General features: G+C 40.0%; 1 protein-coding gene across 11 annotated transcripts in view; it reads left to right on the top strand.

The window, feature by feature from the left end:
* The window catches only part of msi2b (musashi RNA-binding protein 2b), a 220734-nt gene extending 193870 nt beyond the window's left edge, over positions 1 to 26864 (top strand). For 2 of the 11 annotated variants that reach the window (XM_087177123.1, XM_023418166.2), the window contains 4 exons: positions 3076 to 3195; positions 13089 to 13268; positions 16905 to 17059; positions 21432 to 26864. In XM_087177123.1, the coding sequence (XP_087033249.1) occupies positions 3076 to 3195; positions 13089 to 13268; positions 16905 to 17059; positions 21432 to 21476 (500 nt within the window). In that variant the 3' untranslated portion in view covers positions 21477 to 26864. Of the gene's footprint in view, positions 1 to 3075; positions 3196 to 13088; positions 13269 to 16904; positions 17060 to 20391; positions 20463 to 21431 lie in introns of all 11 variants that reach the window. The other 9 variants (XM_023418168.2, XM_087177122.1, XM_023418167.2 and 6 more) reach the window with 9 other exon arrangements.
* The last annotated feature ends 547 nt before the right edge of the window (positions 26865 to 27411 follow it).

The following is a 27411-nucleotide window of genomic DNA, read 5'->3' as shown; positions in this document are numbered from 1 at the left end:
TCAGAAAAAGCTTTTTATAGAAAGTGTATTGAGTTACATAGAGACCATTTCTGTTCTTGGTACGATTCTAAATATTCGAATGAAATTTTAGTGTTTTGCGTAAAGTGTCTTTTACTTGGAGAGAAAATGAAATTTATGACTGGCCACATCGTCTTTTAATTTTAATCCTCCGTCCTTCCTGTGTTCCTAAAGAAGGCAGAATTTTTGTGCTGTAGGCTCGAGGAGAGAAAGCTGAGGACAGTTCCCCGGAGTCCGGACACCAAGGCCCCCAGGCCTCCACAGCTCATAAACAGATGTGTCCTTGTCCCCAGCCAAGCGCAGCCACTCAAGTGGCAAAGCAGGGGCCCAATAATTGTGAAGAATTGAAAGCTAAATATTGGCTTTATCTCCTCAGTAATAAAAGGGCCATGAAATTGATTTAATGCTGCAGCGCTTCTCTTGGGTGGCTTCTTACAGCGTGAGCACAAAACAATGAGCAGCAGCCATCTATTAATTAACCCACCTAATCCTGCAAAGTTAATCTCTCACCACAACTTTGCCCGCAACTAACTTCCAAGCCAGTGGGTCTATGGGGGTGTCATGACAATGGCAGCGAGGGGAAGATAGATTCAGCACTTAGGAAAGACGAGAAGAGAGAGGGAAGAAGAGGCGGAGAGATTCTGCATGAAACACTGTTCCGCACAGCAGCCATGTGGGCTCTTAAGTGGAAATGCAGGGGTGCATGGCCGTCATTAGCATAGCATCAGAGTTGATTTGTGTTTTTGTGAAAAGAGGCGGGGAATATCTTTGAGTGGCTGGAATCAGATCGTGGTCCAGTGCAGCTGCAGTGGCATAAATGTGGCTGATTTATTTGCTTTCTTTTTCTTTTTCCTTCCCGCCTTAGTCCCTTATTCTCTCCTGAGCTGTTAGGTAGTTTGGGGAAAAGTAGCGTTTCTTTCTCTTCTTCACCTGCCTGCCCGTCACAGTGTGATGGCACCTCACACCCCACACACACATTCATGGTCATATTGTGTCGACAGAGTTGTGAATTACCTCCTTCTCAGCCGGCTGATGAAAAGCTATGTGTTTTTCTCTTTGGCTGCAGCTCATCTGACCCAGCCCCCCCACACAGACACACACCCCCACCCCCACCCCCCAATCAGTCTTTTGTGTGAGCCCCTCTTCATGGAATAGCAATACAAGGCTGGCTCGGAAAATAGGTCACCCGCTGTTGCTCCTCTCACCTCCACAGCATTCAAAAAATAATCCTCTAAGGTGTCCTGTGCCATTTTGTAATATCTAAACCACAGTCTCCAGAATATGGTCAAAACATAAGACACACACATTCAGCTAAAAAATATCAAGAAAAACTCCAGTTGAGGCCATTTTGAGATCATTTTGTTAGTGAGGAAAGCATTTCCTGTGGAGATAATTTTAGGAGGCTGATTAGGCAAAGACGGTGTTGAGCCCAGAGTGAAGAATCTCATCACCACCACTAATGACATGCCATTCCTGTGCTGAGAAAGGAGCCCAGGCCCTGGGCATGGACTAGCCTCTGTCAGCCACCTCGAACTACTGTGTTCATTAAGGCCAACAACGTAATTACAATTCACAGATACTGCGTTCGCTTAATTACCCACTGATTATTAGGCTGATATTTGTTGGAATAATCGGACCCTAAAGAAGTGGATTTATATTTGCATGGTATTAAGGTCTTTATATTTTATTAGTGAATCATAAACTGACAATTTGGACACATTTAAAGACGTTTACGTACATGATATATTTTAAAAAACAAAATCTCAGCGCTGGAAAATATAAATTTTTGTATAAGAAGAAAGGAACTCTCGAGAATTGTTCAGTCTTCAGTAAACTAACAGATTGAAATCTCTTCTGAGTGACAAATCATCCGACAGATGTCTCCATCTGATTGTGGGTGACATTTTTTTTTTTTTTACTGTATATCTTCCAGCTGAATAGCCGAACAAAAAAACAGTGGAATACTTTGCCTCTTGCTTTACAGTGGCTGATTTTGAGTCCATAGAAGCTCGCTGTAATTGGGAGCACTCCCGAACAAATGCAGGGATAGTCCCCAGAGGTAGAGCTATTATGCCCATGTCTATGCTGCTCAGAAGTGGCTATAATCTTTCATCCAAAGCATGTGACATAAACACCCCCCAAAGCCAAATTCTTCACTAATATAATCAGGGACTTGGTGAATTGCAAACACACCCAAAGTCAGTTTACAAATGCAAATCAGCTCTTTCTCCACACGACAGAAATCTACTATGAAAAAAACAGGGGATTTTAATTTGTGGTAAATAGTAGTAGTAAATATTATCACCCATTTTTAAAGTTTTAAAAATCATAAATTCATTCATTTTCTTTGTGTGGTTCTACATCATTTGATATTTGTCTCATGAGGATCACTGCAGTCTTTACATATGGATCTTTGTAAACATATAATTGATTGTTTGAAAGCAACAACAATCAATAAAAATCTGAATCAGTCTGGATCATTCTGAAGGTTTCAGAGCAGAGTATTTTACATGTGTTCAGTGTTTGTCTGCATGATTCAACAGTGGCGGGGTCAATGGCCGCAACAACTCCTCACACCTGAATGTGTGATCCCTGATGAAGTGTGAGGTGCGAACACGTGCACAGGATGAATTTACAGGGACAGAAGACTCTGTGTTTGCTCTTGACCAGATACTCCATCATCATGATGTTCATGTTATTCAACCTTTATTTAACCAGCACGTCTCTTGAGATACATTACCTGGAAGCTGCACTTTAGTCTTCTTAAACATCTTTTCCCACCACTGTTCAGTCAGTTGCTCATGGCTCCCTTCCTGTTTCTTCCTGTTTCCCGTGTCTGTGTGGATCTGTGGATCTGCAGGGTTTTGAATATCACAGTGGGTTCTGTAAGAGTCTGCTGATAGATGTTGCTCTGACATGAGCCCCCGTCTCTGACAGCTATAGTTTCATCCCGTAGCTCAGCGCAGGTATCAACATTCTCCTGTAGCTCTGGGACGTACTCATCCATGTGCAGGAAGTGATGTATGTGTGTGTATGTGTGTGTGTATGTGCCTGCAGGCTTCCCAGCGACAGCATACGGACCGGTGGCGGCGGCGGCGGTAGCAGCAGCGCGTGGCTCAGGTAGGGGGGCCCGTGGAAGAGGCGGCTACTTGGCGTACCCACAGAGCACAGGGCCAGGTAAACGCTCTGTCCATGTTCTGTGTGGCTGCTGCTCTCTCCAACTTCTCCTGCTCTGCTTCCCCCCATAGACATAGTCCCCCGAGCCCCCACGCACACTGACAGCAGCGTACACACATACAGGAGAGGCTTAGATACATGTACATGGTTCTCATGTTTCCAGGTTTGAGTTAAGATGCTGAAAGGTCAAATCTGCTCTTGATTCATTCATCAACCATCTCAAAAAAACATGATGTTTCTCAGCCTGAACAGGACCGCTCTCAAATCAGTGCTTCTCAAACGATGGTCCGTGGTCTTTCCAAAGGACACTTAAAGAGGGCTCATGGGACCGAAGCAGAATTAGATGAATTATAGTCAGAAAAAAGATTTCTCTCATGGTTGTTAACAAAACTTAAATGAAATAATCTGTGGTCTAAAACATCTGTACCTGAAGCTTCTGAGGGTTATACATATATTTGCACATACAGCAAGAATCTAAGAGGACGTTTTAGTAGTTCGAGGAGTTTTTCCATGAAACCTTCTGGCATCAAACATCTTGGTAAATAAAGTTTAAACATGTAGCTTGATCATCTCTGGAAACTAAGCAGTACTTTTCCACTCCGTCTAAGATACGTTATCATCTGTGGTCTGTCTCTTACAATAGTACTGAGTAGAAAGATAGAAGTGGTAAACAGCAGCAGTTTAACACTGAAGTCATTTCTTCTTCTTCTGTGACGTCGGATTTGATCATTTTAGTCGAAGCGCCCTGAACTTATGCTACACAGATACAAAGCGTATTCTGTAAAGTGTATGAGTAAATACACACGTTTAAAGATTCAAATAGAAAGAGAAGTCAAAACACACACACAATCCACTGAAGCGTAATCCACTCTTTATTAACATGCTGCAAAATATCTGTCCCAGATTTTTACCTAAAACAGGAAGTAAGTTTCTGTGTCTTAAACACAGCATTGATTTTCTTGTGGGCTTCATTTAGACATCCTGCTTTTTCCCTGCTTACAACTGTAGATCATTCAATAAGTGTCAATAATAGTTCCCCTGACTGAACACTCAGCCTCCGGGCTTTAGGGAAGTGTGTCTCTCCTAATCAGACACACTATTAGACGCTTGTTGGAGAAAATCTGTTTTAATTGTAATTCAGATGTTGTCTGGTCTGTGCAGCCGCTCACTGATGTAAAGTACAAAGACATGTTATTTAATGCTGTGATACCTGAAGCTGCACAGCAACACACAGACACGGTGTGGCTTGTGTGCAGACCACCTGCATAGACACAAACATACAGACGAACAAATGAACCCACCTGTCCTCATCTGAACTTAATTCAAATCGACAGAGGGAACACTGGAAGCCACTCAGATGCTCGTTTCTTTCACATGAGGCTGTGTGATTTCACATTTTCAAAACAAACAATTTCCCCAACAATTGCAATGAACATCACTAAGAAGCGGGAATGTTGATTTGTGGTTAGCAGCAGCCAGGGAGCAGGAGACATGATGGCGACTATTATGTACAGTTTAATTCTGACAGCTGCAAAAGGAATGGAGACAAGTGAATGATTATGAACGGGGGGAGGGGAGGGGGTGGGAGATGGAGGGTTAGAGTGGTAAACAGTGACATCATGGGCCTGTTGTCGAGCACTTAAACAGCCATGAAGCAGCTTTAAGGGAAATATCACTCAGAGAAATAGCTGCGTCTTCAGTGTGTGGCAAATCTGTCTGCAAAGCAAGAACATTATCACAACAACAGCAACAAAGTCTGGATGAAAAATGAGATTTGAAAGTATTTGTAGCTTGTTACCTCAATCAGCTGTGTTCTGTGTTGTCGTTGCTGTTTACGTACGGTTCTGTTCTCTAGAGAACATCGAACAAGTGCAGTCCTTCTTATGTGGTTAATCCGTCCAGCGGTCTCTTCGTTCTGTGCAGACAGACAGGACAGAGGACATAGACTGTTTCGTCTTGACCTTCCTCCCTGTGTATCATCAGGGGATGTCGCTGCATCTCTGTCCCATCTCAGTTTAATTTGCAGCACACTCAACACAAAATCAGCCCAGGGACAGCGAGTCTAGTGGTTTCTGTTTTGGTTCTAAATTCTCTCATTTTAGTGCAGATGAGGGTTTTTGTTGTTAAAAAAAAAAAAAAAGCTTCATGTATGATGTCAGTGTGGATTCTTTGTGCTTTGACTCCACCTACAGTTCCCATAGAGCACCACATACTGTATACTTTGTCTACCTTGACCCAGCAGGAGGGAAGCAAGGACGGCAGGGAGCCGCCTAAGAAAGCACAGAAAAAACAAAACCTCATCAGAAATACTGAAATCCTCCTCATTTATACTTTGCTTTTTGTGTAGATGTTGCCTTGGTGTGAGCTGAGACTTTGTTTGTAGATTGTCAGCGATGCTCAGAGTGTCGTGAGAATGTGGAAGACATTTTCCATCCTGACAGAGGACACTTCCTCTCCAATCCCAATGCTCAACAGACAAGATGACAGCATGCTGACTTCCCTCTGTGTGACAGACCGCTGCTGATGACAAGGTGTATTTTAGGCTTCTCACTGTGACCTGGCACTTGTGGCAAACTGTAGCCCGACCACAGATGCAGCAGCAGTTGTGTATCATGATGAGAAAAGTTACTGAAGATGGAGACTCTGAACCATCTTTCAAACTTTGCTAAGATACTTAGATATATCCTACATATATGTTCATCTTTTTCTATTTCAAAATTTTGCAACAGCTTCTTCAGTATACTAGTAGTTCTCCAATAAATTAACATTTGAATATTACACAAGAAATGGAAAGCTTTACTCACTGTATCAGAAAATACAAGTTGAGGTTTTGAATGTTAGTGACAGCAGACAAGTTTCCGGTCTTAAGGTCAGAAATCATCATTGTGATCAAAGGAAAAACAAAACACTGAGTTAGTGGTTACTACGCAGACAGGCGAGGCAACATATTTTATTTAGTAAAGCTGAAACTGAGGGGATGTTGGACCAGACACATGTTGTAGAGGTGGGTATTTTTCTGCCCTGGTGTCCAGCTGGGGGCACATTTCACCTCTACAGTGCAAGAACAAGGATCTTGATGATGTTTGTGAGGACATTTGAGAGACTGTGGCTCAAGGCAAGAAGCAGATCAGAGAGATCTTACGAGCGGACAGAGTTTACCTTCGCCTGGAGGTAAAGTAGTGTCAGCTCTGGCTCGCCTTTGTTGGCGGGAGTCGCAGTTTGAATGTGATCTGAAGCAGTGCCACTGGAGGATGCAAAGGGCAGTCACATGAGCTGAAAATCTGCACAGTTGGTCCAGCAAGGACCTGGGCTGCATTTAGTATACGTGCACTGTGCTCTAAGTATAAATGTGCTCAACCTCTGCTGTAGAAACGACAGATAAACAAATTGTCCACAGTTATCACTTTAACTGAGAACCACAGGTCATTTATTGGAAAGCTGAACGCTAACATTCATATCAACAATATGCACAGTGAAAATCATTCTAAAGACATTTAATGGATTTAATGTCTGATGAAATAGAATGAGCAGGTCCATAGTTTTTTTCATTCAGTCTTCTTCATTTTAAAGTAGACCTATCTGAAATCTCCTGTGCTGCTTTGTCAGATAAAAACAGTGAAAAATGCAGGTGATGCAGATGGTTCTGACAGTCCAGGGAACACAGGCCCCAGTCTACCCTGGATGAGTGTTTCACGAGTCCTCTGAGCTTTCTGAGAAGCTCAAATGTCAGTCTCAGATCCTGGCTTTACCTGGAGTATACACAAATCCCCATTCAGCTGCTTTTAGAGGGCACTTGCTATGTACAGTACACCTGAACTGACTCAGGTGTTCCAAACTGAAATAGAGTTGGCTGTGGTCAGTGTTTAGCAGAAAGTGGACAACAGTATGAATTGCAGAGGCGTCCAGTGTCTGGTCTCCACATTTGAAACCTCACTCCTCCCCTCAGTTAGTTCTTTGTTTGGTTATCTCTTTTATTCATCTCACTTCTTCTCCCACCTGTTTTTTTCTTCACCAATGAAACGATGGAAACTCATGTGACAGATCATTATGAATATCCTCCCAACAAGGTCGGTGGTCTTCAGCAGCGCCTGAGAGGAGACCAGGGACGCTGTGTGCACTGGACTGAGCTCAGGTCCATTTGTCCCAGATGCTAATCTGCAGAGCTCAGCTCTTAGGCCAGAAGTGCTCGACATGTATTTGGTGCAAAATAACATGAGCATGCATGCCAAGCCCATCCTGCCTGGGTTTTTGTCTCAGGCCCAGGGAAAGATGTGACACATCAGGGAGGGCGAAGTGTCCCTTTGTGCCTCCACCACGAAGCGGCGGCTCTCACAGCTGTGGGTAGCAGATGCTCTGAGGTTACAGCCACAGGCCTTCAGGGACATCACTACTCTGCCCTCGGGGGGCTGCATACATAACACCCCCCCACCCCAAAAAAGAAAACTTAGTGAAGGCTTAATGGGAGTAAGGTACTTTGTCCTCAGACGGAAATACAGGATGTGTTTTAAACACTTCTTTACTTATTTGTAATAAGATATAGATAGATAGTCTATAGATAGATAGATAGATAGATAGATAGATAGATAGATAGATAGATAGATAGATAGATAGATAGATAGATAGATAGATAGATAGATAGATAATACTTCAATACACATGATAACATCATGTACTGTTTATGACATAAATGCCCCAAAATTAAATTTGTAATATCTTAGTAAACATTGCATTAGTAAGCATAGTTCCTCTTCCCTCTGTATCTAAATGACCATGAGACACTCTGATTTCAGTCATAGTGAGTCTTAGATTTCTTCAGACCGCATAAGCCTGACCAGACATGTTTGAAAAAATGTGTTGAGCCAAAAGGCCACGGCTGTCAGCTCTGAGCCTACTCACGATGGGATAATCTGTGCCGACTGTCGATAACTGAGCGCCCTTTCTCAGTCCCAACTTGACCAGATCCCACACAGGTTAAAATCTGCATTAAAATCATTTAGTGTGGCCTGTGTGGGCTTCCCTGCAGCAAATTAGTGTGAACTGATTCACTTCACTGTTGCACATTGCTTTACCCACGATTCACTGTTCAAGTTTTCTCCTCCTCTGTAACTTCCCACAATCATTTCCAGCCAAGGTTGAAGGTAAATATAAATCAGGAGCTGTGTTGAGTTTGTCCATTACTTGAAAGAACAGCAAGAAAAGTGAAAAGCAGGCATAAAATGAAAAGTCAAAAAACAGAGGCCTGAGTATGGGTGAGTAAATGCAAGAAGAAATCATCTGTTAAAATTCATTAGCCAAGCTTCTCTGAACACAAAATGACAAGACATTAAATATGTATTATTTATGAAATGTCTGTGCTCTCTGAAAAGGGTGTCTAGTGCTGTTAATTACTCAGCCATTCATTCAGAAAAGATTATTTCAAATGGAAAGTGAAAGCAAGGCTAGACAGCAAAAGAGCTGTTAGTTTCTTTCACGCTATTTTTAAATGACATTGGTGAAAATGGAAAAGCTAATTATGGTAGCTCTAAAATTCAAAGCTAATTTGAGAAGCAGCATGTCAGGTTTATTGACATCTTCTGTAGAATGATGTGGTTTGATGGCCACCAAGGAATCTCACTGTCACCACGAGGGAATGGAGGAGTGACTGCATAAAAAATCAGTACTTGCAGAAATGAAAATAACTTCTGCTAATAGATTCTTATATTCCCCAATTCCCAGGAATCCCTGTTTGTTGGCTGTAGAAAAAAGTAGTGCATTCATGTATATTCAAATAGTCAGAGTTCAGAATAAAGGCCCTTTAAATCATGTATTTTCAGACATTACTGATTTTAGCAAATATTTAACAAAAACATTACAAAGATACACTATTATTTGAATTTTCATAATTCAGCGTCTTAATGTTCAGAACAAATAAACAAGTGGAGATTTTAAAAATGAGGAATCTTCTTGTTGAACCAAATTTAACTTGATTTCTGACTCGTTGAGCAACTGAACACACTTCATTCTCTCCGCAGTGGAAATCAAACATTGTTTAGATCGTTTGTCCCAACATCGTGTTTTCACTTCCTGTCCACTTCATCCCAAACCAGCTCCATGACGTTTAAGGCTGTAGACTGAGCTGGTCTTCATCATGTGACCTGGTCTTTTAATGTTTGGCTCATCATCTGTAGGATGAAGCTCTGACCAACCAGTCTGACTTCCTCTGTTACAGAACTACTTCCTGCAGTGTCTTAATGAAGCATCAGAGGGTGTAGGAACACCTGTATCAACCTGTTGGGATTGTTTGCTTTGATTTACTTACTTTCATTTATTTCCTGCAGGAAAACTGTAAAGTTCACCAGTTTCTTAATCCCAGAAAAAGGCCTGTTTTCTATGAAATGCACATGATGTTTCAGTTTTTTCACCTCAGGCAGTTTACCTCTTAGCTTTGTACTATCTAGGGATTTTTCACTGGACTTGAACTGGTGACAGTTCAATAGAAACTGTAAAAATGTTCTCAAACTTTTGACAGGTAGTCCAGGTTTTTTGTGCTGGTGAGGTTTCTGTTTTGTTAACACCTGGATCACTGATTGTGCCTTTAAACGTGTGTGTGTGGATATAAATAAGGATAATGTCAAACTCGGTGCAGACCACTGGCAAACTTATGACAATATTTTTCAACATCCCAAAGTCACAGCAGCTCAGGGAGCATGACGCTACTTTTTATCATCAGAGTGATTAGTTTTATTTTCCGACTGCTGAGAAGAAGAGCCGCAGCACTTTCAAGCTCTGTGATTCCTCCTTAAAGGCAGTCACCTGGCAAAGTGAGAACAAGAGCAGAGCATTTATCCACTTAAAGAGAGCCACCCCGATGATGTCAGTAACAGATGATTGCAAGACACTCCCCTCTCCATCGCCTCACAGCCAGCTTTGGTCACTGAGGGCAGAAGGGAGAGAGGGTGGGGGTAGGGGAGATAATTATCAGTATAAATGAAGCCCTGCAAACGATCCGCACTGCTGGGTCCCCTGATCTAGTCTCCAAGGCAACCTCACCACGCTCATTTGTTTTGTAGATGAGTAATTACATCCAATTAGTGGCCAGTGGAAAAAAAGGAGTCCAAGAAAGGCCCATTGTTCTGGATAGATTGTGTGAATATTAATAGTGGGACGGTCTGAGGCACAGTGATATGATCGGTGATACTAATGCAGCTGTAGGCCCAGTCTCATCCTGCATAACAGATCAGATAGCCACTGATGAAAATATATGGCTTTGAGAATATGTGGCTGCACGAGCGTCTGAGCCGTGCTCTCGTCCAGCTGCCTCTCTCTGGTAAACACAGCCAGTCTCTCACCTGAGCTGCCTCACCTGCAGACAGTGCAGCGCCATGCAGGGTCTGAACATGTCTCATTTCACCACCTGACCAAATGTTCCTTAAAATCTAACAACAAGTTCTTGATGTGAGGAAACATACATGTGTGCAGTACATGTTTTATTGTATTTGAAGGGAACAATAAGGTTGGTGCTCTGGGATAGGTTGTTGTTTTGAATGGCACTTTATGAGATTTGAACTTTTCATGAAGCCTAGCAGACGCTGGATTCAGCTCGATTTTAACCACAAATTGGTTGCTGCTGACTAATTTTTGAATCGTGCGTCTGTGAGATTGGTTGTCAGAGATTTTGGTCGGCTGTCTTGCAGTTTGAGCAGTTCCACAGTTCGATTCCCCATATTGCTTCTGTCAAAACAAACTGCAGTGAGCTTGTTTTAATATTAATGGGGTGGTATTTTACATTTTGTGGCTAAGACTGTAGTCAGCTGTGATATAAAACTGATCTCTGCCACAGAACAGACAATCCATATTGTCTGCATCTCCAAGCCATCTGCAGTGTCTTCTCACTTTCCCTTCAAAACAGAATTGCACAAAGTAAAGCTGCTCTGTCTCTTTTCATAAACATTGCTGAGGAGTGGTTGTCTTGTTTGTTTAAATTTTATTAGGATTGTCAATGGACAAAAAGTGTGAGTATAAAGCCGCAGGCTCTGAGCAGAGAGGTCCTTTAACACTTATAAAATGTGTTAACACAATGGACAAGATAATAAAATATACGCAGATGAATGTGGGTCAGTTACACTGACACAACCTCAAATGAAAATATCTTCCCCATCGTTGTCTCTTGCTAATAATATTCTGATTGAATACATATGACACTCCGTTTATTTTGGGTTTGGTCTAAAAAACAATAATAAGAAAATAATAATAATAGTAACAAAAAAAAAAAAAGAATCATATGCATGTGATCTAACCCTTTCAATAATGCTGGAACTACACTTTTACCAAGATTACAACATGCTTAATTTTCAGTTTTATATTGTCTGAAAGTGAAGTCTGTTGAGTTACAGTTCACTGATGAAATATAATGAAATATTTTACAATAAAAAGTAATAGACAGATAGACAGATAGATAGATAGATAGATAGATAGATAGATAGATAGATAGATAGATAGATAGATAGATAGATAGATAGATAGATAGATAGATATGTACTTTATTTTATTTCATGTAAAGCCTGTTTCCAGTTTTACACTCTTCTATATTTGTCACATATTTAGAATAGCTTCCTTATGAATTCCCAATAACACGGTTTGTGCTATTGTCAAATGTTTTTTTTCCCTGTTATAATTATTCCATCGATCCAGTTTTCCTCATTAGCAAGGCCAATCAATTTTCAGTGACATTTGTCTAAGTGAAGTAAATGGAATGATTGCTTCCTGAGCTTTGTTCAATGTGTCAGGCATTATGTGACGTACGTGGGAATCCTGCCATATTTGGAGCCTATAATTTGATGAGTGGGCAGACAGCCCACAAGTGGTGAGATCAGAGTGCTAAAAAGCATTGGCGGGGAGAAACATGGCTGGTGCTTACATTCCATTTGGCAGAAGTGGACTGTCTCACTCTGAACGGGTAGAGGTGAAGTGGCTTTGAATGGCTGTTCGCTCCAGGACCCAAATAAAGAAAAAAAACCACAAACACACAGCAGGGGAAACCCAGCATGGAGAAGCCAGTGTCACCAATCTGAGTCCCTCCGAGTAGATTAACTCTGTTATCAAGGAGGTGTGAGAAGGAGCAGTTTCTTTTAATTGCACTCTTTATATGAGCAGCTTGTCTCAGATTAAGAGGACAAGCAATAAATGTCAGCACGACTTATTGCTAAATGACATTTTCTAAACTGTTGATAATCCACCATCTGTGTCAAAGAGAGAACCGTCCAATCGGAGACGTGCTTCAATTTCAGACTGACAATCATCAATAAACATGAATGTCTCTGTATCTCATCCACATAAAAACCTTATTATCTTTGCTATTGGTCAAAAGGGCTTTAAATTCATTATTGATTGGTGCGCTTTGTGTTTCTTTTCTTTGAAATGACAAAAGCTTCCTTCAGGTATTTTGACAAAGAAATGTATTGACCTGTGTTTTAATGATGCTTTAGTTTTATCTCACTCCTTAGTGGTTGCAAGAAAACATGGGGACACAGGTCAGTTCTGCAAAAGCCAAAGTACCAAAGCTGAGGCTTTTATATTTGTGTAAATGTCACTGTGTGTTCTATTTGGTCCATTTGAAGTAACTGAGGAGGTTTTAATTGTGTGCTTTCAGGGAGAGATGATATGTTTCCATAATAGTAGAGCTAGTGTCTAACATACATCTGAACATATCAAACAGACCTTATGCCAGGGGGCATGGCCTCATGGCAGGAGCTGCTGGGGAGGGAGGGCAGGGAGGGCCACTGACAGCAGATAAAAACACAGCACCCAGCTCTGCTCAACAATCTGGACTTTGACTTTGAAAGTGAAAAAAGTTGATTTCCACAATGATGGAGTCCCCTCCCCTCCCCCTCCCCACCCTATACTGTATCTCCCAGGCCTCCCCGATTATGGGTTTTACTCTGCGCCCAGTGACCAGAGGGGGGGGCCCTGCTCCTTTGCTGACTATGGCTCCCTGGGGCCCCAAGCGGCTCAGATGCTGCACAGTGAGCATGCCACCTCCGCCTGCAACTCCCCCCTCCAGCACCTACACAGCCCGGATCAGTTTAAGAACCCAGGTTTGTATATGCGCATCTATCTCATCCACGTTTTGGACTTTTCAGTTTGACTCATGACATTATTCCATGCAGAATAATTTTTCTTTTTTTTATACATTTTCTCTTGCTTTTGTTAAGGAAAAAAAATCCCCCCCCCCCTTCAAAAGAAACGTCTATAAAACGTCTTGCTGACAAAATAGCATTGCATGTTTTTCCTCCTTTTTTCAATTTTTAATGTAGAATTTCTGTTTCTTTGTGAAGTTATGTTCCAGCCCCTGCTTGCACATAGGGGGCCAACACACACAGTACAGAATGTAGTCCTTCATTTGCATGTGAACAAAATAACTACTGATGATATGGAGAGTACGCCGGCCTCTCCATCAGAGCTCAGGTTCATGTGGATCTCGAACAGCGAAGGAGCGACGAAGTGTGAGAGTCTTTTCATAGTCGAGGCCTTTAAGCATTTGAAGTGTAAGAGTGATTGCTCGTGTTACTGTGTGTGAAATCAGTGGAAATGCTCCACAATGTTGAACACTCAACAGACAACATTTTCTGCATAATGCAGCCATTACTCTACAACACAGGCACATGTCTTCTTCTGTGCTTTTTCTGATGTTATCTTATCTACCTTATGTAATCACAGCTTTCAAAAGCCAAGGATGAGATTCCTCTGACAAGTAAAATATAGACTGTACTTCACAGTGACATTTCAGTGACTGCATGAAGTGCATAAAAAAAATTATAAATTCATGCTATTTCTTTGAGAGCCACACAGTTATCAACCTTTCTGACATGCTACAGTATTTATTTTTAGTTTTTTTTAATTATGAATTACATGATCAGGTTTGCACTGACATGACGTACCACCAGTCTTCACTGTAAAGATGTAGGTAGCTCTAGTTCAGTGGAGGGTTTTAGTGTTTTAATGTACTGACCCACACACAGCAGTTAGCTTCCTGTGTGAGACTCATGTGGCTCTGCTGTGCCTCCATCTCCACTTCACAGTAATGGCTGCAAAAAAAAAATCTGAAGATAAAATTTGGACAAATAAAGTAAGAGGGTAAGTGTGGGGCCAACTCTCCCCCTTATGGTTCAAGTGTTGGCTGGCTGCACTGGAGAACTGTTGGCATTTCCTACAGACTCTCTGTACGAACAAACACACAAAGGCAGACTGTAAAAATACAACAACTATACAAACACACTGACTCTCTGTTGCTTTATCTTTGTTGTACCGTTTGTGTTTGTGTGGTCGCGCTACAAACATGAAGTAGTTCACTACACTCTTCCTGTGGAGTGTGAAGGTTTCTATTTTTCATGACTTAATGAATAATGAAATACAATGTGAAAGTGATTTATAGAAGATTATATCTGACGTAAGAGTAGAAAGGATTCACATCACCTCCGTGTTTTTACTGGAAGTCACTCTGTTGGACTCTGTCGCTGCTTCTTCCTGTAGAGTTTTGTTTGTTTGTAGAGGTTTGTCTCGCCTGAGAGGACACGTTCAAATCCCCAGTGAGTCAATACAGCTTGATCACATCGTAACACAATCTACATGCTGGTTATTTGTGGAATAGACTTTATACTTGAAGCCATCCTTGACCCTAATGATATCAGATTCAGAGACAATGAGACCACTTATTTGGATGTTTTTGGGGTTTTTTTTTTGCTTTAAGTAGATAAAAGCAAATATAAATGATTTTGAGGAACTATAATTGATTTTTATGTACATTAGCAGCCTGATGATGATGTCAGGCTGGAGGTCATAGATCATCATATTTCATGTATCACTTCTTTACTGTTTAAATGCTGGTGAGTAGCTCTGCTCCTCAAACACAAGCTCAGTCCACAGATGACAGTAGGAGAGTAGGATAGTGTCCACGCACAGTTTGATGATTAATGCTTCTGTTGTGACCAGCGCCTACATCTGTCCTTCAGCACGATATAAAGTGAAGCAAGTACAAGTTATAGAGACACAATGTTCTGTATAGAGAGATATGATTTTCTTTTTTCTCGTCAGTCCTTTTTTGTCTACTCAGTCAAATCAATCTGCAGCACAAGTACCAAAAACTAAAGCATATGACAGACATTCTTTATTTTAAAAACTTTAATAAACATATAAAAATGAATACTAACACATTAATCTGTGTTCCAGTTGACCCTACTGGCACTTGGATTGTTTTGCTCCCAGAGCTGAATGAAGGACCAGTGCAAAATTTAAATGGAAAAAAAGCAGTTTCACAGGAACAGGGGTAAAAATCACCCGTCACAGGAAATGAGGATTTCCATTTCAACTGAAAAGATCCTTAATTATATAATAAGCCAGCCTACTGGGGGCTGTGCAGCCAAGATAAGAGCAGTATCTGCTCACTGTTTAAAGTCCTTACAGTTAAACAGCAGTGTCAACTCCACTAGATGTGTGTTTAGTGAGACGGCTTCTATTTACTAGAGTGCTACACACAGATCTCTAAAGTATGTTTTTCAGGTGCTTCTAACAGAGCGACCCTGTCTAATGTAGTGTTGGTAAATGGAGCAGTGATATGTTAAGCATGGTGACAATTATTCTCTTTTTACGGCTCGTTTGGATGTATTTTCTTTACATGTCCCACAGACTTCCTCTCAGGCTTCACAGGGTTCATGAGCTCTTATATACAAGATCCAGCATTTTGTGTGGTCGCAACATTTTTCTTTTTAATGCAGCTGTACAGTTTTTTCACAGTCTGTCTGTGAATGAGGGTGAAATGGAGGGTTATGTGAAGCTGACAGCGGAGGAGATTGCTGTTAAGAGATCATTGCATTTTTCTTTTTTCCGGCGGATTTTTCCTGTATTGCCAGTGTTATTGGCCTTTAGTTGGCATCTGGATTTTCAAAAGACATTTTATTAGGCAGAGATTTCTCTTACTCACAGGGCAGAGGTGGTAAGTCATGTGCAGTATTTCTTTTTTATCCCCCCCAGAGTTGGGGCCTGCAGATGACCTCAGGTCAAGCTTTTATATTTCCCCCTTATGTCTTGTCTCACCCACCTCTTCCAGTGTTACAGACTGAAAGTATGGCGACGATCTAGAAGATTCGGCTGGTGTCTCTGAATCAGCTCATGTAGGAAAACATTTAGTAGCCTAAAGTATTTCTAATGTCTGGGTTCAAGTTGCTAAAGTGAAATCCTTAATAAATCCTTAATAATCCTGTGACTCTTCTAATTCAACAGCCAATGTTGTTTTACAAGTTCTCCTTCACATTATGCATGACGACATTTACGCTGCAACCTTACTAGTTTCTTAGCATGGTGGAAGTATTTCTAGCAATGTGCTTGTTTTGTGTTGTGCATGATTATACAAAGTGAATGTTACTCCTGTGCATTATACACACAGCATGTAGATTATATTTAGAATATCATACTGGATTCACCCTATTTTTATTTGTTTACAGTCATGTTAAACTAAAATCCTGCTCTATTTTGTCAGTGGATTCTCACATGAAATTGAACATGAACTTTAACCTGTGAGATGAAACTATAAAAAAGTCCTTTGAGACACAGACATGAATCCAGTGATGTGTTCTTTTGATTTAAATGTGTCCATTTGAGTCATAGCGAGTGAGAATTGTGCCGATGGTTGTTGGGTGTTTCTGAGCTGCTCTGCCCCCTGCTGTGTTTGTATGCAGGCACCAACCCGTCAAGGCCCGGAGGTTTTCCTGGTGCTAACAGTCCAGGGCCTGTGGCCGACCTGTACGGACCTAGCAGCCAGGATTCAGCTGTGGGCAACTACATCAGTGCTGCTAGCCCTCAGCCTGGCTCTGGGTTTGGCCCCAGCATCACAGTGAGTTCAAACTTTCATGTCTGACAGCACTTTGAGCTCAGCTGCCTGACATTAGACACTAAGCCGATGCACTCTGCCTATGATTGTGACCATCTGTAGAGAGTATTACAAAGCGCAGAGCTCACTGATGACAGGTCATTACACTGAAGGTGTTAAAATAACCAAACCTGCCTCTTAGCAGGTTTCCTGAAGCCAAAGGAACTATTCAGCAGAGTCTGAGTGGTGCATTTCTTTCAGAGGTCCCATCAACATGTGTACATCAGGGTAAACCCAGTCTGAAAGTTATCTGTGTCAAATGTAGATATTTATTCCCCTCAGATGTCGCACATATCACCTCAGACATCGTCACCTTCCCACAACAGATCTGCTTTATTTTTAGAAGCAGCTGGAGTCACATCCCTCACTAGGACGATGTATAAGCCTACTGTCTCTCCTACTGTCCTTGTCCAGTTGCTCAGCCAGGTGCTGTGGCACTTTTCCTCCTGCTGATCAGTTAGCTGCCAGTTGCCATGTCAACTCATAAGTGCAAGACCATCAGGGCTAGTGGAGGTGACAGTAGGAAAGAGGTGTCTCAGTCTGACAGTGCCACCTTTTGTGGATGAGCAGCAACCTGCAAAGAATCCCTCCTCCTGCTCGCACCGTACAAATACACCAAGAATCTTTTATTGAGAGATCATCTTAAAGCCAGTAAAATGTCTTAACTCACAGGAGTGATTCTGAGGAGGAAGTTCACTATTTTCAACCAATTAGATAATGAATTAAACATGGCCGCTCAGCTGGCCCCTTCCCCTACATAGCAGCAGGTGAAGAAGTCAGGAGGCCCCTCTTCATCCCATCTCAGTGGCACCATCAATTCGATCTACAAAGTTAATCAAAAACTCTTTTGTACCATTAATTCTTCACTGCATCATAATCTCTTCACTGTTTTAAAGTTAGCTGTTAGCTAAGAACAGACCAGATCCTGCAGAGCCCAGTCATTCGAGTGTTAGTTTCTCAATCCAAGTGAAATGTGGTTTCCTCAGCCAGTGACCCAGAGATTCAAATATATTTAGGACCTTGTTTTAATGATGAGGCTCAAACTCCCCAAAGAATGCGATAATCAAACTATATTGCTTGCTTGTTAGTCTACCTTGGACCTCACCGGATAATTAATCTAAAATTGTACCGACTGAATTTTATGGCTCCTAAAAATCAGCAGCAGGGCTAAGCTCCTGGATTCACTGCAAGGCTTGTTGAGGCATGTTTGTAATGTCCTACATGACTGAACTGAATGACATGGTATAGGTTATGAAAATAACACCTGCTTTCTGAAAGAAGCTAATTAATGCATGGCTTAACTGAGGTGGAATAACGACAAGCCCATTAGTGCTGCAAGACTACAGGGTGAAGACTCTCCAAACTTTACAGTCCACATCATTAACTGGAATTTCCTGCTAAAGTAATCACAAGTACAAGAAAGATTATTCTAGTAGTTATTTTTAAATTGAGTTTAAGGCGTGTTTATCATTTCAAATGGCCATGGTAAGGGGTTAAGGGGTTAGTGTGGCCGTGCATCCTTGACATGGGATATTGTCACTGGGAGCAAAAAGCTCATGAAAAGGCAAAACAGCTCACTTTAATTTTAATAAGTCAGTGTAATTGATTTATGATATGAAAACAAACACAGAGCTTAACAGAAAAATACATTTTATTGGCTTTTTGCTTCCTAAGCAAAGCCCTTCTTATTAATTGTTTTAGGTCCACTGGCTATCTGCCATAATCTGTTGGTCTCAGTGTAGGAAGCAAAATATTTGTTATGAAAGAGCAGCCTGGCTCATTTTCAAAGCAGATTTACCAGCAGATAGTTTACAGATGGAAATGAGGCGATTTGTTTCCATTATTTTTCATTTGTTGTATCAGTTCATAAAAACAGTTTAGTGCTGAATGTAAAAACGATCCAGCAAATTCTATAAAGAAAAGTGGTGTTTGTAATGTTTCCCTTAAAACATTTCATTAATGAAACTGATGAAGAATATAATTAATTTGAACCATGTAATTAAAGGTGCTATGTGTAAGTGTTGCTATTGCTACATAGCTAACATTAGCATTAGCAGCTGTTTACTCACTGGTCTAGAAGAAACGTTGTGAGTTCAGCTTCACACTCCATTCCTTTACTCACCAACAGCTGCTTCTACTTGTATCACGTCTTTTCTACTGAAGTTAGCATGCTAACCAGCTAGCTCCAGCCCTGTCTGCTAATACTACTACTACTACTACAACTACTCAGTGTTAGTGAGTCACTGCAGCGTGAATAAAGAGGCAGCACTGATCAGATTCTACCCTCTGTGTTGTAAACACAACGAGGCTGAAGCTGTTAGACCTCCATCATCATCATCATCATCATCCCCTGCTCCTGGAGAGAAACACGTTCAGCAGCAGTTGAAACTGACATATAGCACCTTTGAGATCAGGTGTTGTGCTTCACTTATAGGATGTAACTGTGCCTGGGATACTGCTGTGTATAAACCCTTCAGAATCACCCAGTGAATCAAACAGAGTGCAGCAAAGTGGAGAGGTGATGCGGCAGCCCTCTGACTTCCTGCTCTCGAGATGATCTCTCAATTCAGAACATTAAAAAAGGAAATGACTCAGAACTAAAATGTGCTTAATAATTCATTTCTTTACTGAGGATGCTGTTGAAGTGAATACATGTGAGCTCATCATATGCCACAACCTCATGGATGACTTCACTGATTCACTGATCTGTCCCTCAGTCTCACGCTCCAGTGATTTTATTAATCCCTTTAGCCAATATCAAAACAGCCACTGTGAAGAAACAGTAATGAACTTAACTGTCTTTTTATACCAGACAATTAGAGTGCAATTAGTTGATTGAGGTGATAAAGACAGATAATCACTGTTGAAAGTGCTTCTCTTTTTTACTGATGTTTTTGAATCTGAGGATTTGTGCAGACCTATCAAAGCTCGCAGTAACACACTGATCTCTGTGAGAGCTGTTTATGATCCTGTCCTCTGCATGCTCTCAGATTAAATCAGTTGTGTATGTTAGCATGAATGGGGATTGTGTGTATTATTATTATTATCTCCGTCACATATTTTTATTCTTTATTTTGAAACCTGAGTACTTCATTGTAATAGAAAATTGAGGTCTGTGTATCGCTGCAGGCTCTGGTTCTCCAGCACAAGATAGAACCAATCTGTCTCATATATATGACATAGTCTCCTCCTCTGTTACTCAACATGATCACATTCATGCTGGCTGAAAAAGTTGATATGATACTCACTTTCTCTCCTTGAAATGCACTGACAGAGGCACTAACTGTTACTTTTAGGGCCCGTTGATTGCAACAGCTTTTACAAATGGATACCATTGAACAGGTGGCCGGTTGCCATCTCATCAGAGGTATTGCATTTTATTTACTGTGCATTTCTATCTTTCTCTCTCTCTCTCTCTCTCTCTCTCTCTCTCTCTCTCTCTCTCTCTCTCTCTCTCTCTCTCTCTCTCCGTCTCTCTCTCTCTGTCTCTCTCTCTCTCTCTCTCTCTCTCTCTCTTTCTCTAATATATGTTTATCACATTATTGATTGTTTATTCACCTCCCTCGACATGACAGAGCTGGTAGTGAAGTGTGAGTGTGACGAAGGTTTATCTCTTCATGACGTCGCATGTTTGATTAACAAAAAAACAATCAGAGAATTTTAAGGTTAAAGTTTATTCTCAGTCACACACACACAGATACTACCTGTTCTGCATAGTATTATAGTAATACACAGTATTAACATGTGGAAATGTTTCCACCTTAAAATAAAACACATACTTTAAACCATATGTCACTGTTAATTATAAAGTATGTTACAGACCAGCTCAACTATGATCACACTTCTTCAACATGTAAAATCCCAATCATGTAGAAAAACAGTACAGACAGGAGATGTTAATGAGGAAGTCAATATTTTGTCTGTGCAGCACATCCTCACTAACTCCGTCCCTCATCCATGAAACCCTTTGACAATGAGCTTTATATCTGCCTCCAGTTGTTTTTGTAGAAACAATGTGTGTTGAATTAATTTGCACACACGTGTTAATTATGGTACATTGAAGTGGATAGACTTTTTAAAATGTGAACATACAGGCTGTTTTATACTGTAATTATGTGGATGTATGTCAGTTTTGACCTGCTGCAATTAATGAATATTTCTTTGTTTCATGCTACTGCGCCTCAGTAGGCATCAAAAATACTGCATCAGAAGTCAAATGAAAGACCACAAATTTCTGTCATTTAATGTCACAGTAAATCTCACAGAGTTCAGTTTTCATGGTCAGAAACTAAACAAACTGTTTCTAATGCTGTTGCTGTGTTTCTTTATCATCCAGCAGAGTATATCTGGTGGCCCAGGAAAGACAGGACGAAGTTTCTAATTGGCTTTGTGTGCAGGTGATGCTAATCCAACTTCAAGCACTACAGTGTCACCCAGGCAAAAAGAACGAAAGTCGGAACAAATGAAGAAGAAAAGAAAACGTTAGTCATCTCAGAAAAATAACAACTGCTGTACTATAATCCAAACCTCCTATAACTTTACAACCTGGTTTGGTATGATGTTTCACGTCAATCTCATCCACCTATCTCCTTCCTCTGTTAGCTTTTCTTTTGATTAGTTTTTAGAAAGTCTCTTTAGTTTGACCTTGATTTTGTGTCATTTTATTTTATCTTCTTCTAGTATATCTGTGTAAATGGATTTTGTTTGAAGTGCGGGGGTCATAGCCAAGAATATCTGCAAGTCACGTCTTCATCTTCGTATGGGTTAGTGTAAAGGAAAAACGGTGGGATGTTCCATTCAGTCTTTCCGCAAAAAAAGAAGCTCGGAGAAAAAAAAAATTCAATTTTAAGGAAAATTTTAAGAAGGTATCTAAGTAATAAATCTTAGTAGCTGTTTTATTTCTTGTGATGTCTCATTGTTAACCATAATTACCTATTTTTGGGCAATACAAAGAGGACTCCAATATTTTTATGGTCCTTTTTTATAAGTGTTGTTTTTGTTGTTTAGAAATATATATATATGCTATAACAAATTTCATATAACTACATTGTGAATTCAAACTTGAGAAAAAGAAATGTAGCTGTACATATTATTCCAGTCACTGCATATAACCAACTCAGTGAGAGAATAGCATATTTTTGTGATGGTGTGTCAAAAGAAACATGTTATAGCGTGTGAATAGAAGAAAAAGCTGTAAACAGTTATTATTATAACGACCCCAGAGACAAACAGAACACACTTGCTCTGTAAATACTGAAGCTGAATAATTTTACAAGTGTCATACCAGCAAATTTACAAACGGTGAGTTAAGTCAACACAGTTTTAAGAGATAAGAAGAGAAGAGCCTGATCGGTATCTTTTGTCTAACTGTTCAGAAATCAGCATCATTTCAAAGAGAGAGAGAAAAACAGACAATTTAATCCAAAGCACACTGTACTTCGATGTGATGATTAGAACTTGAACCAGGCATTTTCCAGTGCTCTGTGCATCCTGACACTTTTATACTCCTGAGAGGAACTTGTTAGATGTATGTTATTGTTTGTTTCATCCTGCTTGTTCCTGATTAATTTTTTGGAACACAATATCTGGGCTCTGTGCGAGAGCCGCTCTGTAATGCTTGTTCTCTGAATCATTTCTTTTTGAATGAATTAGGAAAGTAAACATTTTGATACCATACCTCAGCCTTTGTGAGTTCTATTGTGGAATCATTGGCAGGTTTAATTTATTCTCTAGTGGCAAAACAAATGAAAACACTGAAAGGTAAAAGGCGAGTAATCATTGCACTGTGAGTAGTAAAGTACAGGCCATTTTCCTATTTGCACATGTATATGTTGGCTTTTTAAAAACGGCCCTGTGCTTTGGGACAGTATGAAGGATTTCTGGGTTTGTGTGTTCTTGACGCGACAAACACGTCAAAGTTTAGTGGTGAGTTAACAGCTTGGGAAGTAGTAACTGATATGTTGGGTTTCTTTCTATATTAGACCCACGCCTCATCGAGAGATATTTACACAGGGTCAAATCATGACACTGAATTATTCACTCTCTGTCACTGCACCAGATTTTACACAGTATGTGTGGTTAATGGTTTTACTCATGACAAACATTCAATAATAATATGCTCCAGAGTGCAGTCCAGTTTTTAATGTCATTGATGGAATGAATGGTGTGTATTCTGAAATACTTTACCTGCTGCAGATGTGTTTGTTGTTTTCATTTTACTCACTTCCTGTCTCATTTCTTTTGTTTCAAAACAACCAGGTAAAGAAATATGCTGGAAACTTCTAAAGTAAATGATGTGGAGGTGTTGATCAAGTAATAATATAAAGAGTAAAGAGAAAAAAAAACCCTTGTAATGTTCAAATGTAAAAGAAAATAAGAAATACAAAACTATATAAAAAAAAAGAAAGATGCTTCTTTGCTGATTTCAAGTTTAATCAGAGTTTTATTGATACTTTGTGGTTTATATATTAATAATTGTAATATACTATTAAAATGTACTGTGCATCCATTGCTTTCTCTCTTTCCATTCCCCATCCTCAGAGATCTACTATCTTTTGTTGATCATTCATGTATTTCATTAGTGTGTAAAGAAATCACAGTTAACTTGTAAACAGAGTGCTGTCTTTGATACCAGTGTAGTGCTCTTTGTTGTTCTCCCTGCTCTACCTCTCCTTTCTCTCATATTTATCCCTCTCCCTCTCGCGCTCTTTTCTATCTCCTGTAATTACAAAGTAGATGTTATATAGGACTCATTAATATAATACTTGTAGTGAATAGTGGATTTAGGACCAGTCGAGATAGACCTTTCTCTAAATGATCATGTTATTCTGATATTTGCCGACAGTTATTTTGATAGAGGTTCATTGTAATTTATTCCCTGTATGTTTTATTTTTGGTTTTGGTTTTGCCACTCTCACATGGTTTCAGCTAACCAAAGCTCTCATGGATGAACAATAGAGAAACAGTTGCTGTAAGATGGAATTGTACACAAGGCATTATTTGGATCCCCACCCTTGAATGTTTTAAAAGGGGTGTGCCATACTACCTTAAATGCTAACGCTAGATATGCAAAACTTTTATTTTTGATTCTTTTTTAAGAGGGACACAAGCTATAATCATGGAAAAAACATTTTATGTAAAAAATATTTCATATTTTTTTAAGAAACATATGATTACCACAGTAGTCCTGATATCAGTCATAGTGCTGTTTAAATTACCTGTTATATCTTTTAATGTTTGTACACTTTGGAATTTCTCTCAAAACCTTTATTAACTATTCTAATTGTTTTAATCTCAGATTCTGGGAGCTCCTTTTTGTTAGAATCCGTCATCAATGTTGTTCACACATATGGATTCTATAGAGGCATTACTGTAGAAATGAAAGAGATCCACTGCAGGAGTGTGTATCAAGTTAAATTGATGTCCTGACTCTGGACCAGCATCTGAAGCTGTGATTATTTAAAAGATTCAGACTTGAATATTATCACTCCAGGTTTCTGTCCATAACTCAGACCTGTTGGATTTACACACGCTGCTGTGTTTCAAGCAAAAACAAACCAATTGTAAAGACAGTTTAGTTTGTGGAGCTCCAGCTGTGTTCATCCACATGTTGACTTATTTTGTGAGTAAATTCAATTAAACATAATTTAGGTTTTATATCAGTTATTTAATTCACCTCATGAGGTTTTAAATTGAAACTACACACATTACATTAATATATAATAGTAGTGTCTATTTATTCTTCTCATCTAATATAGACTGTCAAATTACACACAGTATGAACAGAACGGCAGCTTTGTTAGATTCGACTTTAATAGACAAATTATTCCAATAAATCCAGCAAGTATAAAAGACACTGTTACTGAAAAAAGAGAAATTACAAAATGATAAAGTCCATGTTTGAAAGGGTCAAATAATAATAAATAATACATTTATAATAAAATTATCAGTCATTGATTGTAGGAAAAATACAGTATTTGCCCAAAATTATAGTAAAACTAATTTATTTAAAAACATAATTAGAAATGTTTATGTTCACCTTAATTGCACATTATAGTTTATAGTATAATATACAAATACAATAGGAATCAGTCATTTAAACTAGGATCAAACAAAGTGTTCCTCCTGTTCATTTGCAGAATTGTCCGTTAAATTTAACTGAAATAAAAAAGTCAAACTCCTACAAGAAGCTCGCCAGGAACAGCTCTGTTGCTTTTCACCTGAAAGGCAAACAAGTCTAAAATACATTGTGTGTGTTTTCTGTTGAGGTGCCTGGTGGCTGTAATTGCACTGTAATTAACACTGTAATTGACCCTTTTTGACTGAAGAAACATTTTCCCTTAAAAATATATAAAAATAGACTCTTCTGTTGTTTTGTGATCCTGTAGCTTGGACTTTAAGGTAGCATGGCTCTGTTGCTGTAATTTCATTTTATCTCAAACTGACAGCAGTTTACAGCTGATGAATGTTACACATCTTAGTAGACTAGCTTATCCATTTGGGGAGAGGGGAGGGGTCTTGGTTTAAGAAAAAAAATAATCAAAAAAGAAAAAAAGTCAACCTGGAAGGTGTTGACATTTGTAGTGTACTACCGTATCCATTTAAACTTGAATCTTGAGGCAAGTGCTAGGCAATGGCCAAACAATTGATCCCATCCGTAGTGGGAAGCCACCCTGAATCCACACACACACATACACACACACACACACGCACACGCACACGCACAGGCACACACGCGTGAGGTTTTTGTCGTCTTGGATTCACGTCTGTCTTTGTGAATATGAACAACTGTCTCCCAGAAGCTGGGACATCAGACCAAGACTGTTTCAGGCTCCGCTCCATTTTAATGAATCAGACTGACTTTGAAGGCTCATCGATTGTTACAGAGTATTTATACATGAGAGAGGCTCATTCATAGTGGTGCTAATGGTTTTAAACCAGACAATGTGCCCTTATCTCTGAGAGATACTGTCACAGTGACCACAGTGACTCACTAACGCCACCATCTCTAACAAAGATCTGTTCATGTCCACAAATGTAGACTGAGCTCTTCAAGGTGACAGAAACTCGTTCAGCTGTTGTTTCAGGGTGAAGTTCCCCTCAGTCCAAACCATTGCCATCTCACCCATGCTCATTACAAATATATACATACAATTGCAATATATATGTGTATAGATGAATATATATCTGCAATTTTTTAGTGGCTCATTTGAACAATATTAGACTGGAGACCTCAGCTGTATACAGAATATCCCTCACACAGCTACACCCAGGTTCATATAGTCAAATGTCTTGATTATCTTGCTCACCGACACGAGAGTTCAGCCGTGGCGTGTTGTCGAGAGAGTAGAGTGGAGCCTGATGGACGCAGTGTGAGGCTCTGCTGTCTCCATGTTTCTGCAGGCTGAGCACAGAGCTCTCCGCACTGCTGTCTGCCCATTCCTAACACTTGCCCCTTTTTTTATGTTAACCGACTTTTTATGGCGAGAGACAGACAGACTTGACTGACATCTGAAAGCATCTTTCAGGTTATCATATGGCTTGCTTAAGCCCTGTTGTAAAATATACTAAAAAAAAATAATAATGATAATAATAATAATGGATGGGGGTCTCTCACATATCAAATGTGGAAAGTCTAATTTTATATTTGTATTTTCAAATAATAATATTGACAAAAAAATGTCTGTGAAAGGTTTCCATCCTCTACTGTGGTCCAGAAATTGATGTGTCTGTCTGGAAAATAAATAAAATAAACTGAATTGTTATATTACTTGTTTTCAGAGTTTCGCTGTATTTTTATTTCTTTGAAATATATTTATCTCAACGTGTCGATATCACATGTGTAATTATTTAGTGAACCATCACATCAAAGAGAAACATTCACTCTACATACCGTTCAGCATCAGCTGACATCCCATGACCAGACACTGGGCTGAGCAGCCAACTGTTCTGTGTGTTTTCTGTTGAGTACATTGCAAACACTCACTCGACCACACAGTCGGCACGTCGGCCCCGGATCCTTCGAGGTCACTCTTAAGTCAGCAGGATTAATAGAGTCTGACTACTAAAATGCATTCAGGGAAAACAGTGAACAAACAAGCGCTGGCATGTAATTCTGCTGCCCCTCAGTGGTCTCTCCCAGTGCCTCAGAAAGATGCAGCGCGCTCAGGAAGAAGCCACGCCGTCACACCAGTGCTTTATTTTCCTTCAGCAGTTTCACATGGAGAGCATCAATATTAGCTGAGGATCAGTGTGTAAACGGCTGAGGATGTGATGAGTAGATGAGCAAACAGGCTGCTGCATGACAGGCTTACAAC

Source organism: Seriola lalandi, unplaced genomic scaffold (assembly GCF_002814215.2).
Source record: "Seriola lalandi dorsalis isolate HSWRI2012SDOR001 ecotype SW California unplaced genomic scaffold, Sedor1 jcf7180002054581, whole genome shotgun sequence".
Lineage (NCBI taxonomy): Eukaryota > Metazoa > Chordata > Actinopteri > Carangiformes > Carangidae > Seriola > Seriola lalandi.
This window is presented reverse-complemented; position numbering and strand designations above follow the sequence as displayed.